Source organism: Aspergillus glaucus (assembly GCF_001890805.1).
Source record: "Aspergillus glaucus CBS 516.65 unplaced genomic scaffold ASPGLscaffold_9, whole genome shotgun sequence".
In the NCBI taxonomy this organism is placed as follows: domain Eukaryota; kingdom Fungi; phylum Ascomycota; class Eurotiomycetes; order Eurotiales; family Aspergillaceae; genus Aspergillus; species Aspergillus glaucus.
This window is the reverse complement of record NW_019170461.1, coordinates 118,953-134,031: the sequence shown is the minus strand read 5'-3', so window position 1 is coordinate 134,031 and position 15,079 is coordinate 118,953. Positions and strand designations below refer to the sequence as shown.

Sequence of the window (15,079 nt, the reverse complement as noted above, 5' to 3'; positions counted from 1 at the left end):
AAAAAAAAAAACAAAAAAAAAAAGCAATATCCTCGATACTGAAACAGTGCAAAAAGAGACAACCCAAACCAAGGTTGACTTTTGACTTCCAATAGAATACAACAAGACAAGTATCAATGCAAAATGAAAATCGAATGATAGCGCAAAAATGGACAAAACCCAGAAAAGATAAATATGCTGTTATAACTCCCTCGATCCCAAATGGTTATTTTGCTGTCGACCCCCTTTACGCCATTGATCCAGTTCCCAATCCCAAGTAGCACCAGAAAACTCCAGAAGATAATAAATAGCACGCCAATGAAACGAAATCTCACGATCCGACTTATACTCGCTTGCGCAAGGCTCTGCGGCCTGCGGCCTGCGCCTCGCCGGCTGGAGTAGGGGCTCTCTTTCCGGCGGTAGCAGTGGCGGTGGTAGTCTTCTTGGTAGTGGACGAAGGCACTTGGTTTCGTGCTGCTGCCGTCTTCTTGGCTGCGGCGGTGGTGGAGGTAGAGGATGTATTTGTGGCCTTACGGGCACCGGTGCCGGTTTTGGTTGGTTTGACGATGGTTGTCCCGGACGACGCGTTGGAAGAGGCGCTATTCCTTCGTTCGCGCTGGCGGGTTGCTGGTCGTGGGAGCGGGGAACGGATGCCTTTGGTCCCTGGCGCGGCTTTGCTGGCCGGTCGCGCTGTCTGCGATGTGAGTCTGCCATCTTTCGTGGTCGCGCCGTTTGCCCCGGACGAGCTAGCCGCGGCTCTGAGCGGGCTGGATCGTTTCAGGGGTGACATGGGCTTTGAGAGATAGCTGGGTTGTTGTGGTTTCTCGGGAGAGGCACGGAATGGAGACTGGGGGTAGGTTCTGGAGTTCAAGGATTTCGGAGACAAGATTCTGTAGTCGGCGCCCCTGATCTCCTGCGAGACCACGCGCGAAGGACCGCCAGCGGCAGCAGGCTTGCTGCGTTTCTTGGGGTTGTTCAGCACGTCGAGCGGTTCTCCTGCAGGTGCGTTTTCCTTATCGAAGTACGGGCCTTCGGGACTAGTAATTGTCAGACGCAATTGACCAGTATAACATGAGAAAAGCCTACCTAAGTTTCCTGACCCGTCGGACATTTGCTCCAGCGGTCGTGTTGGTGATATTTCTCTTGGCTGGGCTCGTCACTTTCCTCGGCGAGTGGTGCGCGCGGAGCGTGGCGTTGTGCTTCTCCAATAAATCGCCCATTTTCGCCTTGCGCAGGGCCACCGGGATACGGTTCACGCGTCGTTCAATCCGTGCTCGAAGATCGTGGGTTTGAAGGGCATACTGGGCACGAAGTTTGCGGGCTCGTTCGGTGACTATTCAATTGTTAGTGCGGAACAAAAAAAATAGTCGCTTCCAGGGGATAGACGTACTCTCGAGTTGCAGGTTATCAATGAGAGCTTGCTTTTGTTTCCGCGTAAGTCGCATCTTCTTTCTGGAAGGACTGCCTGTGGGCGTTTGCATTCCGTCGTTGTCGTTGGGATACGCGTCGTCCATCTCGGAGGACTTGCGCTTGAGTGTTGAGGAAGCCATGGCAATTGGTATAGCGGGGGATAATTCAGGCGATATAAATTAGGATCAATTCAAAAACCGCCCGAACAAGTAGTGAGTGGTGTCGAGTAAGGTGGTGTTGGCGAGGCAGAGGGGAGAGAGACGGTGGTGAGTGGTGACGATGGGGGAATAAACAAGCGCTGACTTAATCCTTGGCTTGGCGATCGGCCGCGGCGAGTGACAGCAACCACAGCTCCAATCCACCACCGCCATCGCCTCACCTCCTTCGTCATTGCTCTCATCAACGCTCTAACTCTTCTAATCCTTTGTATCTTCTCTTCGTTGAACACTCTACCTGTCCCTCCTTTATTCCAGAGGAATCCCCGCCAAGATGTCGCTCGAAGCAACCATGGTCATGTTGGTCTACCAGAACCCACCTACGGCTTGATACAGTCAACTAACGGAATTCTACAGTGTCGACAACAGCGAAAGTAGCAGAAACGGAGATTATACGTGGGTTTTGATCCAACTCCAATCCGACTGACCCCCCTAACTGACGATATTAGCTCGACACGATGGCAAGCACAGGTCGACGCCGTTAGCGTCATCCACAGTGCTAAGATGCGCGCACACCCCCAGTCGGCTGTTGGTCTTATGAGCATGGGTGGAAAGGGCCCCGAGGTTCTGTCGACATTCACATCGGAGTTTGGCGGGATTCTGTCGGGTCTGCACCGTACAAAAATCTACGGTACTCCTCATCTGAGCTCGAGCATACAAGTGGCTGCTGTATGTGTACTCCCTTATCTATCTACATTGAGGATAAATGCTGACGCATGATGTGTTACAACAGCTTGCTCTGAAGCACCGTTCCGAAAAGTCCCAGAGACAACGCATCGTCGTATTCTCCTGTTCCCCGATCGAAGAAGACGAGAAGACGCTAGTCAAGTTGGCCAAGAAGATGAAGAAGATTAACGTGTCGATTGACGTGATTGCCTTTGGAGATTTGGAATCCGACCAGACAAAGAAGCTGGAAGCGTTCGTGGAGAATGTCAAGGGAGGTGACGGCTCTAACCTGGCAATCATCCCGCCTGGCCCGAACCTTCTGAGTGAGGAGCTCCAGGTTAGTCCCATCTTGGGAGGCGATGGCTCCGGTGCTGGTGCAGAGGAAGGTGGTGAGGGTGGCTTTGGATTTGAGGATGCCGCCGAGAACGACCCCGAGTTGGCGTTTGCCCTACGGTTATCGCTCGAGGAGGAGAAGAACAGGCAGGAGAAGGAGAAACAGGAGCGCGAGCAACAAGAAGGCAAGGCCAACTTGGACAACATTCCCGAGGAGGGGTCAAGCGGAGACAAGAAGGACGATGGAGACAAGATGGATACTGCGTAAAGGGACCGAAGATAATCTTTCTTTTTTGTGTATCTTTGAGGATGATTTGATGCATACCCGGCGTTTTTATACGTTTTTCTCTCTAACTCCTTGGTACACATGTAATATCTAAAGGCGCCCAGCGCTTTTCCGATGGGATTCTATTACTCCGTAATGCCAGTCCGTAATGCCAGAAACCGGAACCCTAATATGAACAGAACGATCAAATCCTCCCCCTCAACCAACTCCCCAAATGCCGATCAAACGACTCACACCTCACCGGCATCTCCAACTGATAAAACGGATTCTTCATCACAAAATCCGCATACAACTCATAAATCTTCTTCATAACCACATCTATATTCGCCATAAACGGATCCGTAAACAACAAGAACTTGGTCCCTGTCTGCGTCTGGAAACACGTGAGCCGGAACTTGTCCGTCTCGAGGAACTCCAGCCCGGACGCGGGCACGGAGGGGTTCGGGTAGGAGTAGGTGGAGGAGGAGGACGGCGCTGGGTTGTTGGGGTTGTTGGGTGCTGTTGGTGTTGATGTTGTCGGGGTTGTTGTGCCGGAGGGGGAGGTTAGGGAGAGGGAGGCTGTTGCTGAGTGTGATGCTGTTGTTTGATTTGTTGCTGTGGAGGCGAGGGGAAAACGGGGGGTTATGGAGCGGGTGATTGCGTGGACGCTGTTCGATCATATCTGTTAGCCTTGATGTATTTGGTACAGTGACCGGGGAGATGTACCCGTGAAACGTCCCCGCGAGAACGAGATAGTCGTTTGTGGATAACTTGTGCAGGCCGGAGTGGAATTCGCGCTGATAGACTAGACCACCGGCCTTGTTGATTATGATGAGGGAGTAGACGGTCCTGATTTTGTTAGTATTTGCGCGCGCAGACTGGTTGGGCAATTGGAGACGAGACGTACATGGTGTGTATAGGTGGTGAGATCGCGACGATGAGGAGAGGATGGCGATTGACGATTGATAGAGGAGATGTGGTGTGGATTATTGATTACTTCGTATCGCCACATTCATTAAAAGATGTAGCGGGTGTTAAAAGGAGTGGTCGAGTTGAATGTAAAGTTGCCTGCATGAATGGATGTCATCTCCTAGTCGCTATTTTGGATTGCGGAGCGGAGATGCTGTCTTTATTCCGCACCCGCCAAGGCCAGATTGGGTGAGGTTTATTGGTCTTTACTTATGTTATTCGACGACGAAGAGATATTTATCTTTACATTCAATTAAACAAAGCATCTATAACAAGTCCTAAACCATCTTCTTGGCCCTTTCTCCACTGACATCCGTAGAGTCCTTGCACGATCTTCACAAGCAAGCATCTATTTAAGGGGAGCCCTTCTGCGCCTCCAAGTCCTTGTATTTGTCCTGTGATTGCTCAGAAAGCTGTACCTGTAAATCCTGGAGTATTTGCTTCTTTACCTCTGCCTCTTTAGCCTTCGACCTGGCCTTATCCAGATTCAATTTCGTCCTACTCAGCTCCGGTCCTTGCGACATTGTGCCCTTTTCTGTTTTTTTGCTGTCACTCACCAGGTGCCAGGCTCACTGGGGAGGGATGCATGGTAGTGCAGAGTCCATCAAAACTGACCATATGGCTACAAGGTCATCTAGCAATTCCCGCTCCATACAGCTATAGGCAATCCAGATTAACAACTCAAGGGCTTCAATGATTGCTTCATTCTGATGTTTGGCTGAAAGTACGACTTCGTACGTCCAGAGTCACGCATTGGATGGTTTACTTAGGTCCCTAAATGCCGCTTGATTATTGCTCAGTTTCGTCTGCATTGCGTGCAAACTCTTTGCTCAAACTCATGTCACTTGCGGAATCTCACCTGATATAAAACCCCATCCTTGAGATCTCATGTCGTACTGTACTAGGTATTGGGCATGTCGCCTGTTCAAAGTCATCCTGACGCGAATCCATTACTGGCTCATCGTCATTTCATGCTGACCTGTGCCCTAATGGAGATGGCCCAGCTTGTACACACACCGATCGCTCCTTCCAATGAATTGCCCTAACCGGCGCTTCTTAGACAGTATCATTTTATGACGGAGATGATCATGCTTTGGATTTGATGGATTATATTGTTTGCTCCAAGAGTGGACCCTCGTACCAACTTTGCACTTCGTTTCGCTCGAAAAGCACTCGCTGAGTGACGGTTCGATGTTGATTGTGACCATGGTAAAATAAGTGGAATGGTCGGATCCAATCATTGATGCTTCTATGAGCTCATAAGCGAAGTGACATGTTTCCCAAATTTCCATGGGGGGTCGGCCACAAAGTGAATAGGGGCCTAGCATTTTGTAAAATGTATTAGCGAAAAGCTCTTTGTCGCTATTCAGCCCCATGGATATCCATCGATAAATCATCGCCTCTTTTCGTGCTCAGAAAGCCCTGTCACTGGCTTGAGTAGAAAAGTTGCCGGTCCAGACGCAGTGTGTGCATCAACAATGACACCCAGTTCGGTCTAGGCCGCGAAATGTGATTTCGGGTGTCACGATACGAGTGCCAAAGTCACCAGATCAATGGCTTATGACGGCGTTTCTTGCTCCCAATTTTGGTTATCGCCAACGAGCCAAGCGGTCAGTTCGAACAGGGCCCGATGCCTCAGCATTCCAACCAAATCAATAGGGTGCAATGCACTTGAATTGGTGCTATTTGGGCCCTCGAGAAGATCGGGAACGCGCTCCTGGATCATTTGCTTAGCCCTGCATGCTATGCCGGAAACCATTGTTGCCATTTTGCACGCCGTAGATGTCAAATTAGGGTAAGTTCGGAAGGAGCTGATACCCTAATAGCTCATTCCTGCGGCTTGAAACCGCATCCGGGCACGGTATCTGATCATAAATATCTCACAATAGTTAGCCTTTAGCAAATTCAAGACTCCATAGAAAAACTCATTCTGTTACATACCTCTTAATCCCTGAAATATAGAGTCCTAGGTCATCTTTGCAGACCCCTTTCCTTCATTTTTTGCCAAAATTCGAGCATTTCTAGGTAACGCGAGGACATGAGCATACGATCCTCTGAGTCGGCGAGCGTGGTCCGCTTCCAAAACCAGTCAACATGGCGAACAGCTCAACTTAGAGCACCCTATATGAGAGAGCTCTCGGCAACTATGGTCTTGCTGGGTGCGGGAGAGACTATCTTTCATCAAATGCAACAACAAGTTGCTCACGTGCTAATGAAGAAAATCAAAAGCCGGTATGTTCGATTCGAAACACCTTTGTCGAGCGTCGCCCACATTGATGCTCCCTTCGCAGCAACTTGCTGCTTGTCTGACTCGGACATTTTCAATAACGATTTGCGTGGTAACGGATGCGCCATACAGCCAGATGTCTCTATCCCGATATAGTTCCGGACTGGACTCCGACCATCCGGGTTCTATTTAGTGATTGTAATCGAAGTAGGAGAGGCGTTTTCCGACATGGTTTAGGAGTTTTCGGAGTCGCTTGGCGGGATCATTCTCATAGCGCATGGCAGCACGCGAAGTTTATATAGTAGACCTTCTAACCTTTCCAATAATTTGACCTATATGTAATCAAGCTTATCGTTAGTATCATAGAGGTAGGACTGGGTCCGTCTGTGAACTCACTTTTCCCTCATGCTGGAGTAGGCGATTTAGAATACCGTATATGCGTTATGTGGAGTATTTGCTGCTTGTAGAGGGATATTAGGCGTATATATAGTGGATTTTATATACAACTTGATCTAATGCGCCAAGGAAAGTACGGGGAATTCAGCATCTTGGCGACTTTCGGGTTCGTTAGATGTAGTAGAATGGTTAAAGTGAAGAGGGAAGGTGGAATGAGAAAAGAAAAGATGAGAAATAGGAAAGCTTCTGGGACCGCTGGGATAGCCTAGTGAATAATCTAGTATGTACTTCTTTATGTTGGACCTCATTGTTTGTACGTCCGTTTGTAGTGTTGACTATTAATAGTAAGCTCTCAATGGCATGGTAGAATTAACTCTTATTGGTCATGATAATATACTAAAACACAGGTATCACAAGCTAAATGAAACATTATAACACAAAAAAGAAAAAGAAAAGGACAAAAAGGCAACAAGATCACATTACACACGAGCCAAAACCAACCCATCCTGTTCCCACCGAATAATTCCCTCTTGGATCGCCCAGTCCCTCAAATAGATATCCTCAACCTCCGCCTCCGGGAGTTTTTCATCTCGCTCGAAATGTTTTCCTACATGCTCCATCCGTTCGTCCCAGCTTCTCTCTCCATTGAACTCCTGGTTGCAGAAGCCGCACTGACTATGCTGCGGTGGCTGGCGCTGTTGATGCCAGCAGCGTTGCGAGGCAAGGGCCTCTTCCTCTTTGGTGGAGGGGTCGTGTCTGCTGACAGATTGCGGTGTGTGCATGCGGCGGAGATGCTGGATGAAGAGATCTTTGCGATTGAAGTCTTTCTCTTTTTGTTGGCTGGGAGTTGTGCGGTGATTGGGGCGGGTTCGTTTGGGGAGGTCGAGGGAGGAAGATGTTCGGTGGAGGTTGCAATCGCCGATGTCGCAGCGGTAGGTGCCTAGTTGGAGGTGTTGGGAGGTGATGTGTCGTTTCCATTCGTTCTTGGAGCTGAAGGTGCTGGTGCATCCGTAGTGGGCGAGGCTGCAGATGAATTGTCGTCCGCCGGTGACGATCAATTTCTCTGACTTGACGGGTGTTGTTGAGATTTTTCGGTTGGGGGGTGATTTCGTAGATAGTGAGCGGGTTTTGGTGCGTGATTTATGAATGCCGTGCATCGACGCTCTGCTAGCCGACCCTTTGCTACTCGTAGGTCTGCGGAGAGTCTTGGGTCGGCCACTCGGGATGATCTCGCGTGTTGTTGGTGTCTCTTCCAAGACCGATGGATCCTGTTGAGACGGTTCGCCGTGTTCTGTGCCATCACCCCAGAGGTTCTCGTCGTCAAAAGGGAAAATCATTTCATTCCCCATGGACAGGTCGTGTGAAGAGTTATCCGGCTCGATCTGCAAGACATTCGGCGGGGCCGACGTCAAATCCGGCGGAGAAGGGTAATAGTTCTTAAGAGGGAACATGACATCGCCAGAAGGGTAGGATAGCGGAAGATAGCAACCTATGTCACCAAGGCTACTACTACGGGGACTTTCCAACCCCGAAGACGACGGCGGATGACCGGTGCATGGCGGCGGCGACAGGAATCGATCTGAATGCGAGTAGGCGATGCTATTGACACCCGTCGGGAAGTTCATCGTGTAGTCCATAGAGAAACAACCGGCATTGTAGGCCGAGAAGGGCTCGTTGGCGTGGATGTTGGGCGAGCATGGGATATAGTGACCCTTAGCATGATCCTCAATCCAGGACAGATGCTGGCGCATATGGGATGTCCGGTCCCTGGTATAGGGATGCATGTGGGACGGGAAGGATTCGCCATCCGTCAAAGACAGGTCTTCTGGCGTGATAACGGCCGGCGGGTCGAGGAAGTTTAAGCAAGACTCCATGATGCCAAAAAAGCAACTCGCGTGTTATAACCCAAACAAAGAAAATAAGCTTAAATTTATAACTAGAAAAGGAACGGCTGTAATGATCATGAAGAGAAGAAATGGAATTCTGCAAAAAAGGAACCAAGAGACAAAGAAGAAGCCTTTTAATATCCCCGGCAGATCTCCCAGATGGACATTCATAATCAACCTGGGTCGTCGTCACCCACCACCCTTCACCCATGATCACCCTTACCCGTTTTCCCTGTTGACTCTTATCAACCCAAGGAGGGGGAACGGGGAACGGGATACGGGGCGAGTACAGCAGGCAGGAACAGCAGCAAGAGCCGCAACTTGGCATTCACGAAATAATCGGAAATTCCCGTGATGCAGGGCGAAGAAAAGACCCAGAATGTCCTTCCTCCTCTGGAAGGATCGGCAAATTCAAACATCTCTCGTTGGCTGATTCATTGCTTTTGATCTGTCTGGAGACGGCCAGTCCGTAAGACGGCGGTATTAGCGTCGTTTGGGGCTCTGCTTTTGGAGGGTACTCGAGCGCTTGCCCGAGTGCTGGACTCCATTGTTGATCCTCCGTGTTGTGTTGTGTTGTGTTATGTTGTTGTCACTGCACCATTGAGATAGCCGTGATAGTAGTTAGTGGAAAATACTGCCCGTGCTGATTAATGCCACTCACCGCCCTGCAAGCACCACGACAAGGTATCTCGTATATTATTGCCAATTGCCCGGTGCCCGAAATGCAACAACTAATTCAAATCAAACTCTCCATCTTGAGTCATGGTCACCATCCCAGGATCATCGATATCCCCGGCTGTCAGGCTACCCCCGTCAATCGTTCTTGACTCGTTACAGGAACGGACACTAAGGAACTGAACTCCTTGACCTCGTGGTATCCTGCACGGCCAACTCCATATGGCAAGTTCCTCGATCATCGCAATATAATTAGATGGCCAAGAGATAAAAATAAATGATCAATCGAATCTCGGGCAATAAGAAGAAGCGAACAAAGAAATGAAAGGGAAGAAAGAAGGACTCTGGTTGCCTCGCTGGGTCGCCATCCCTATTCTCTGATCAAGTCGATCATCGACTTCGCGTGTTTTAGATCGCATTAGCCGCATGGCTTTGCCTTTTTTTGTACCACTCTGGCTTGTTTCTGTTATCATTTTTTATGCATGGCACTGCGCCGCTGTGCAGCAACTAGGCATACGGAGTACGCCTACGCTGATCCAAGTCTTACAGAGCAGAGCACAGAGCATTCTATACGACTGTGCTAGCCATGCTGTACGCGCTCGCAGTGGGTCGTCTCTTTATTCTTTCCTCTTTCACGGTGCACAGAGCAGAAACGCCGCGTCATTGGTTCCTGCGGGTCACACGCATATGCCGGATGGAAAAAAATGACTCCAGTTTTTGATTAGAATTATGTATATCTGCGTATTTATGCATCGTCCAACTGTGGTCACATGTGCACATAACTGCATCTTATCTGGGAAAGCCAATGTGGAGATTTCTATCTCCAACAGGCTGCCAATGTTTCAAACCACGTCCCTGCTCATTCGGTTTTCGCTTTGCGTGTCCGCTTCTTCGGGACCCGGACCAACCAGTACAGGAATACCGCGGCCGCAGCGTTGAACCCAATATACGCAAACAGCAGTCCAACATTACGCCAGCGGTCGGAATAGTAAATGCTCACCCCTGCTAAGAACTGATCCGTTTGGGACAGAGAGCACACTTGACAGTCTGACCGTGCCTCCGGATTGATTAGCCTTCCCATGGCTTGCTCGACGTACGGCCCGAGATAGCTCGAGCAGTTCTGGCCCTCCGGTGGGGGGATGTGCAGCAATTCGATTGACGAACACTCTACGTCGTTTCTGGCCAGACCGGTCGAAAGCACCGCTGATATCAGGTATGTGAATGGTGAAACACGATACATGAAAATCCAGAACCCGGGCAAAGCTTCTGGGGTTGCAAGCACTCTAAGGAAAAAGAAAAAAAAAAAAAAAAAAAAAAGAGTTAGCCCCAAACTTACCGCCAGAAAAATACACGTGGACGGAGAAAATTTGACATACCCGTTGAAGATGAGACACATGGAGAATAACAGCTGCGCAATGTTACTTCCCGTATCCGGATTCTCAATTCCGGCAATAACCATTGACCCGAATGTTGAAGCAAACATCAGGAAGATCAGGATCAGCAGGAACATCGTACCGCCCCGCTCAATGACCGAGTCTGTGGGAGACGCATTCCGATACAAACCGATAGGATAGTACCAGCAGAAAAATACCGGCGCTGCCATTAGTGTATTCCATGAGAGCTCAACCACAATGCTTGCCAGCATGAATGCTTTCCACGAGTACGCCTTGGACGGTCGCTCACGCACTTCATACAAGGCCCGCTGCATCGTAAAGTACGGCATCATCTGTTGAACCAGATTCGGCATGATCACCAAAAGCATGAAAATGGCAAACATTTGGTTCTGTAGACCTTGCATACTCGTGGGCTCGCGCCAAAACGTAAACCCAATGAAGAGAGGCTATTGAGCGGTCAGCTAAGGGTTAGTCACAAAGTGAGGATGCAGAACGTTATGCTTACCGGGATAACGCACATGGCAGCCTTGGAGTAAATGTACGTCGGGCTGCGCCAGTACTGCTGGAACATGCGTTGAATGCAAACGAGAAACTGCGCCCAGAAAGGCATCGCAAACTCCCCATATTCCTTTGCTCGAGAGTTAACTGGTCGCTGCGATAGTTCCTCCTTCATGAATTCCAGTTCCTCTCGCACCAGTTCACGTTCCGGACTCGACTTCCATACTTCCGGCCAGTCCTTCTCTGCATGGGATCCTGGAGCTGCTCCGATGACCTCCAACATCCACTCAGCCGGATTTGCGTTCTTGGGGCAACGGGAAGATCCGTTCTTTTCGAAGTACTGGATCAAGGTCTCCATGTTGGTGCCCAGGTCTCCGAAGTACACCGTCTTTCCTCCGCGAGCTAGGAAGAGGAGCCGATCGAATTGTTCCATCAACATGGCGGAGGGCTGGTGAATCGTGCACAAAATCGCCTGTCCATGGTCTGCTAGCTTGCGCATGAGCGTGCAAATCGACCATGCTGTTTGACTATCAAGTCCCGAAGTAGGCTCGTCGAAGAAGAGTAGCAAATCTGGTTTGGCAGCGATCTCGACACCAATCGTTAACCGCTTCCGCTGCTCGACGTTCAAACCCTCGCCCAGGACACCGACAACCGCGTCCGCGTACTCCTCCATACCAAGCATCTTGACTACCTGCTCCACATACTCCATCTTCTCCCTCAAGGGCGTGGTCGCCGGCTGACGAAGAATTGCGCTGAACTTGAGAGCCTCCCGGACAGTACTCGTTTCCAGATGCAGATCCTGCTGCTGAACATACCCAGTCTTCCGTTGGAAGGAATCATCCCGGAGACGTCCATCCACTAGCATTTCACCGGTGACCACGCCGATTGTGATACGGTTGGCTAAAACGTCCAGCAGACTAGTCTTCCCGGCTCCCGTCACGCCCATCAGTGCCGTAAGGGTGCCAGGCTTGACCCAGCCATCCACATGATCCAGAATCCGACGGTTTTCGCCCTTCACCTTGATATCGTAACAGACATCTTGCCAATGGAAGATCGATGTTTGCCTGAGGATAGCCGCAACCTCGTGGTCTTGGAGGTCTTGTTGCTGCGGTTTCTCCGACACAGCACCAGCTTCCGGATCATCGTCCGAGTGGGTTTGCCTTGCGAATACAGGAATCTTGCCACGAGGATAGACCAGAACCTCACCCTTGGACGGCTTCGCGCGTACTATTTCCGTTGTCACGATGTATGCGAACAACGAGAAGAACAAAAACCCCAGAAGGATACCATAGTTGCGCCACAGATGCGGACGGAAATATTCGTACGAGGTGTTGATGTATGCGTCGCCATCGATGAAATTCTGACCAGCTACTGCGCCCTTTTCGGAGCAGATCCTTGCTTCTACGGGTATGTTCTCGTACCCCGGTCCGCTGGGAAGGAACGTGGTGCATGGGAACGGGCGATCGCTGAATTCGTTGATCATCAGGGACTCGAATGCGTACTGCTGGTGTTAACAAGGTCCAAATAGCAAGTCAGCACAAGAGGGGGGAGGCCTACAGCGATCGGGTTGAGATAATTCAACCATCGAAACCACGGATGCATGTCTCTTGTCGGTATAGTAAACCCTGTATAGATGACGAGAATCATCATGAAGATCGACGACGGAACCAACGCTTGCGCTAGTGAGCGAGACACGGCCCCAATCCAACGGAAGATATGAGACATGGTCAAAGTCGTCGTTGCAGAAAACAGCAGGAAAATGAAGAAGTGGCCCGGCGTGCGACGTAAATTACTCATAAAGTAGAGTATCACGTTGAACACTATCGCGACGATTACTTTCGCTGGCATATCGACGATCATCGAGCTAATCGCTTCAGCGGACGGGTGGTACAGCGCGTACTTGTCATGCTTCTCGACGATGGCTCGTTGTTGCCAGAGACTCAGGATCTCGAGGGCGCTTGCGAAGGCATTCAGCAGGATTGCAAAGAAGAGCAAGGCGCCACGCGAGAAGAAGCTACCAGTTGTCTCGTCCAGGTCGTAGAAGACGCTGGCGACGATCAAGGACATGATGATGTTGCCGATGACTGTCGCCATGGTCATGCTCATGTCACCTCTGAGACGCAGGAAACCGCGACGGAGACATAGGGAGATTTGCATGGAGTAGGAAATGGTATACGGCGAGGTGTTCCGTGTGAACTTGGCTTTCTCTGCCTGCCGGGAGCGTGAGAATTCCTCCAGTTTTCCGTCGCCCAGGGGGTATTCGTTCTGGAAGTTCTCGATGTCGATTAAGAGTTGTTTGCGTTCCGCGCTGTCTCTCCATCGAGCGGCGAATTCGTCTGGCGTGCGAGGCACGAGATGCTCGAAGCCTTGTCGAATTCGTCGTTCAACTGGGCTGGATAGCGAGGTTAGGAAGTCGGCGGTGGTTTGTCTGTCCGGACACTCGAATCCCATCTTGACGAAAAAGCGTTTGCCTTCCGATGCATTGCCGAAATAGATCTGGCGGCCTTCGTACAGAACAATGACTTTGTCGAAGAGGTCGTAGATAGCTTGACTGGCCTGATATATGGCGACGATGGCTGTGGATCCGCTATACTGTGTTGACAGGCTGAGGTTCTTGACAAACTCCAGCGCCGTGGAACTGTCGAGACCACGGGTGCTGTTATCCCAGCATTGCAGCGGACAGCCACACAGCGTTGTCTCAGCAATACTAACTCGCTTCCTCTCTCCCCCAGACACGCCGCGGATCATGTCACTACCGACAGGCGTGTTCATGGTATGTGTCAGGCCCAACATGGCCATGATGACGTCCCGCATATGCTCTGCATATTGTGCACGGGTGACGCCAGGGAAGCGATTTGCTGGTGCACGCGCATTTGCTGCGAAGAGAAGGGTGTCGCCTGCTGTGAGCTGGGGGAAGTGGATCTCAGTTTCGGCTTGGTAAATAACTTCGCCTCGGAAACGGGTGTGCATTTCCTCCCATGGGATGCCTTGGTACTGGACGTCGGCGCCTTCGTCGAGGTATAGGCCGTGTGTTTCGCCTGCGATTGTTTTGAGGAAGGTCGAACAGCCACTGTAGACATTAGTGAGAACTCTTCTTCCTTTCTACATGTAATGCATACCTTCCAGGCCGTCCAAGCACAACAAGCATCTCTCCACTCCTCACGAAGCCCTCAAAGTTCCGCAGAATATCGATACGAACCTTCTTCCCGGACCCCAGGACCCCTTGAAGCCATCCAACCCCCTTCAACCACATGTTCGAAACAGTCGTCTGATAATCCACCGCAGACCCGTACCCAAAGACGTTCAGGTTCCGAAAACTCACCCCTGCACTCCGTCGCGGATATCGATCGGGGTCCCTCGCGCAAACATCCAGCATATTCTTCACCCATCGCCTCGAGTTGAAATTATTCGACTGCGGGTCGAGGTCTGGCCGACTACCTGGATCAAGAAACGTGTTGACGCCCCGACTCGCGAAGTCTCGGGAGACACGAGAGAACTCTTGAGAGACGCGAGACAGACTGCGAGCGACGTCGACGATGATGTCCTCATTCTCCGCGCCGATATCATCTTTCAATAGATCGCCCGCTGTATCTGTGCTATCGGTTTTGCTTTGCCGGTTGGGGTTGGGGCTGACCAGAGTAGATGCAGCCTCGTCGATGTTCTCTTCTATCGGACCTAGCTGGTGTGCTGTGTGAGGCGTCCCAGACTGGGCGGCCTCACTAGGGGGATACCGTCGTTGCGACATGGCGACTCCTGCTAGCGATTGCCAGGCATATCAAATCAAGCCTTGACTATTGACAACAAATAACCGTAGACAGGATATCCGGATGCTCAGCTTTCAGTCACATTCACACCTCCCTCGAAAGTGCAACCCCTAAGGCCAGACAAAACATAATATGGCACGGAAACCGGAAACACGGGGATCCGAGCACTACGCCCTTGTGTATTGAATTTAAACCCATTGCCTACCAGAAAACAAATCAATGGCCCGGGGTCACCCTAGCACAAACCAATTTGAGGTTATACAAAAGCTGAAGAGTATTTCCCGATTTTCCCAAGCGGGAATGAACAGCAGCGTAGCCCTAGTCCGGAAGGGGAAGTTGCTGGTCCTCTTCGCAATATGACATGTGACACCATTCCATCCGGGCCCACCGATGCCGGCGCTA

At 50.7% G+C, this 15,079-nt stretch overlaps 5 protein-coding genes across 5 annotated transcripts; 1 reads left to right on the top strand and 4 right to left on the bottom strand.

Moving 5' to 3' along the window:
• Window positions 1–322: 322 nt before the first annotated feature.
• Window positions 323–1,529, bottom strand: ASPGLDRAFT_66115 (uncharacterized protein; the record flags this gene model as incomplete). The annotated part of the gene is made up of 3 exons (XM_022548983.1): window positions 323–1,016; window positions 1,066–1,312; window positions 1,370–1,529. The coding sequence occupies 3 exons, from the start codon at window positions 1,527–1,529 to the stop codon at window positions 323–325; spliced, it is 1,101 nt and encodes a 366-aa protein (XP_022401228.1).
• Window positions 1,530–1,878: 349 nt separating this feature from the next.
• ASPGLDRAFT_25226 (proteasome regulatory particle base subunit RPN10) lies at window positions 1,879–2,871 on the top strand (the record flags this gene model as incomplete). Its single annotated transcript, XM_022543463.1, has 4 exons — window positions 1,879–1,904; window positions 1,962–2,000; window positions 2,054–2,273; window positions 2,338–2,871. The coding sequence occupies 4 exons, from the start codon at window positions 1,879–1,881 to the stop codon at window positions 2,869–2,871; spliced, it is 819 nt and encodes a 272-aa protein (XP_022401227.1).
• On the bottom strand, window positions 2,668–3,940 carry ASPGLDRAFT_46432 (trafficking protein particle complex subunit 4). The gene is made up of 3 exons (XM_022546444.1): window positions 3,776–3,940; window positions 3,595–3,717; window positions 2,668–3,536 (listed from the first exon to the last, which is right to left on the bottom strand). Coding segments are annotated over exons 1-3 (588 nt in total). The 5' UTR covers window positions 3,778–3,940; the 3' UTR covers window positions 2,668–3,073.
• Window positions 3,941–6,836: 2,896 nt separating this feature from the next.
• Window positions 6,837–8,334, bottom strand: ASPGLDRAFT_25225 (putative C2H2 finger domain protein; the record flags this gene model as incomplete). The annotated part of the gene is made up of 2 exons (XM_022543462.1): window positions 6,837–6,856; window positions 6,948–8,334. 2 exons carry the CDS (start codon window positions 8,332–8,334, stop codon window positions 6,837–6,839), a joined length of 1,407 nt encoding a protein of 468 aa, XP_022401225.1.
• A 1,546-nt stretch (window positions 8,335–9,880) lies between these two features.
• On the bottom strand, window positions 9,881–14,658 carry ASPGLDRAFT_25224 (pleiotropic drug resistance family ABC transporter; the record flags this gene model as incomplete). The annotated part of the gene is made up of 5 exons (XM_022543461.1): window positions 9,881–10,304; window positions 10,398–10,861; window positions 10,921–12,417; window positions 12,471–13,983; window positions 14,033–14,658. 5 exons carry the CDS (start codon window positions 14,656–14,658, stop codon window positions 9,881–9,883), a joined length of 4,524 nt encoding a protein of 1,507 aa, XP_022401224.1.
• Window positions 14,659–15,079: the final 421 nt, after the last annotated feature.

Excerpts from the sequence above, each read along its gene's own strand:
- ASPGLDRAFT_46432 (XM_022546444.1), bottom strand. Across the intron at positions 3,537-3,594 it reads CTCGCGGGGACGTTTCACGG|CGTCCACGCAATCACCCGCT; the intron begins GTACATCTCCCC and ends ATGATCGAACAG.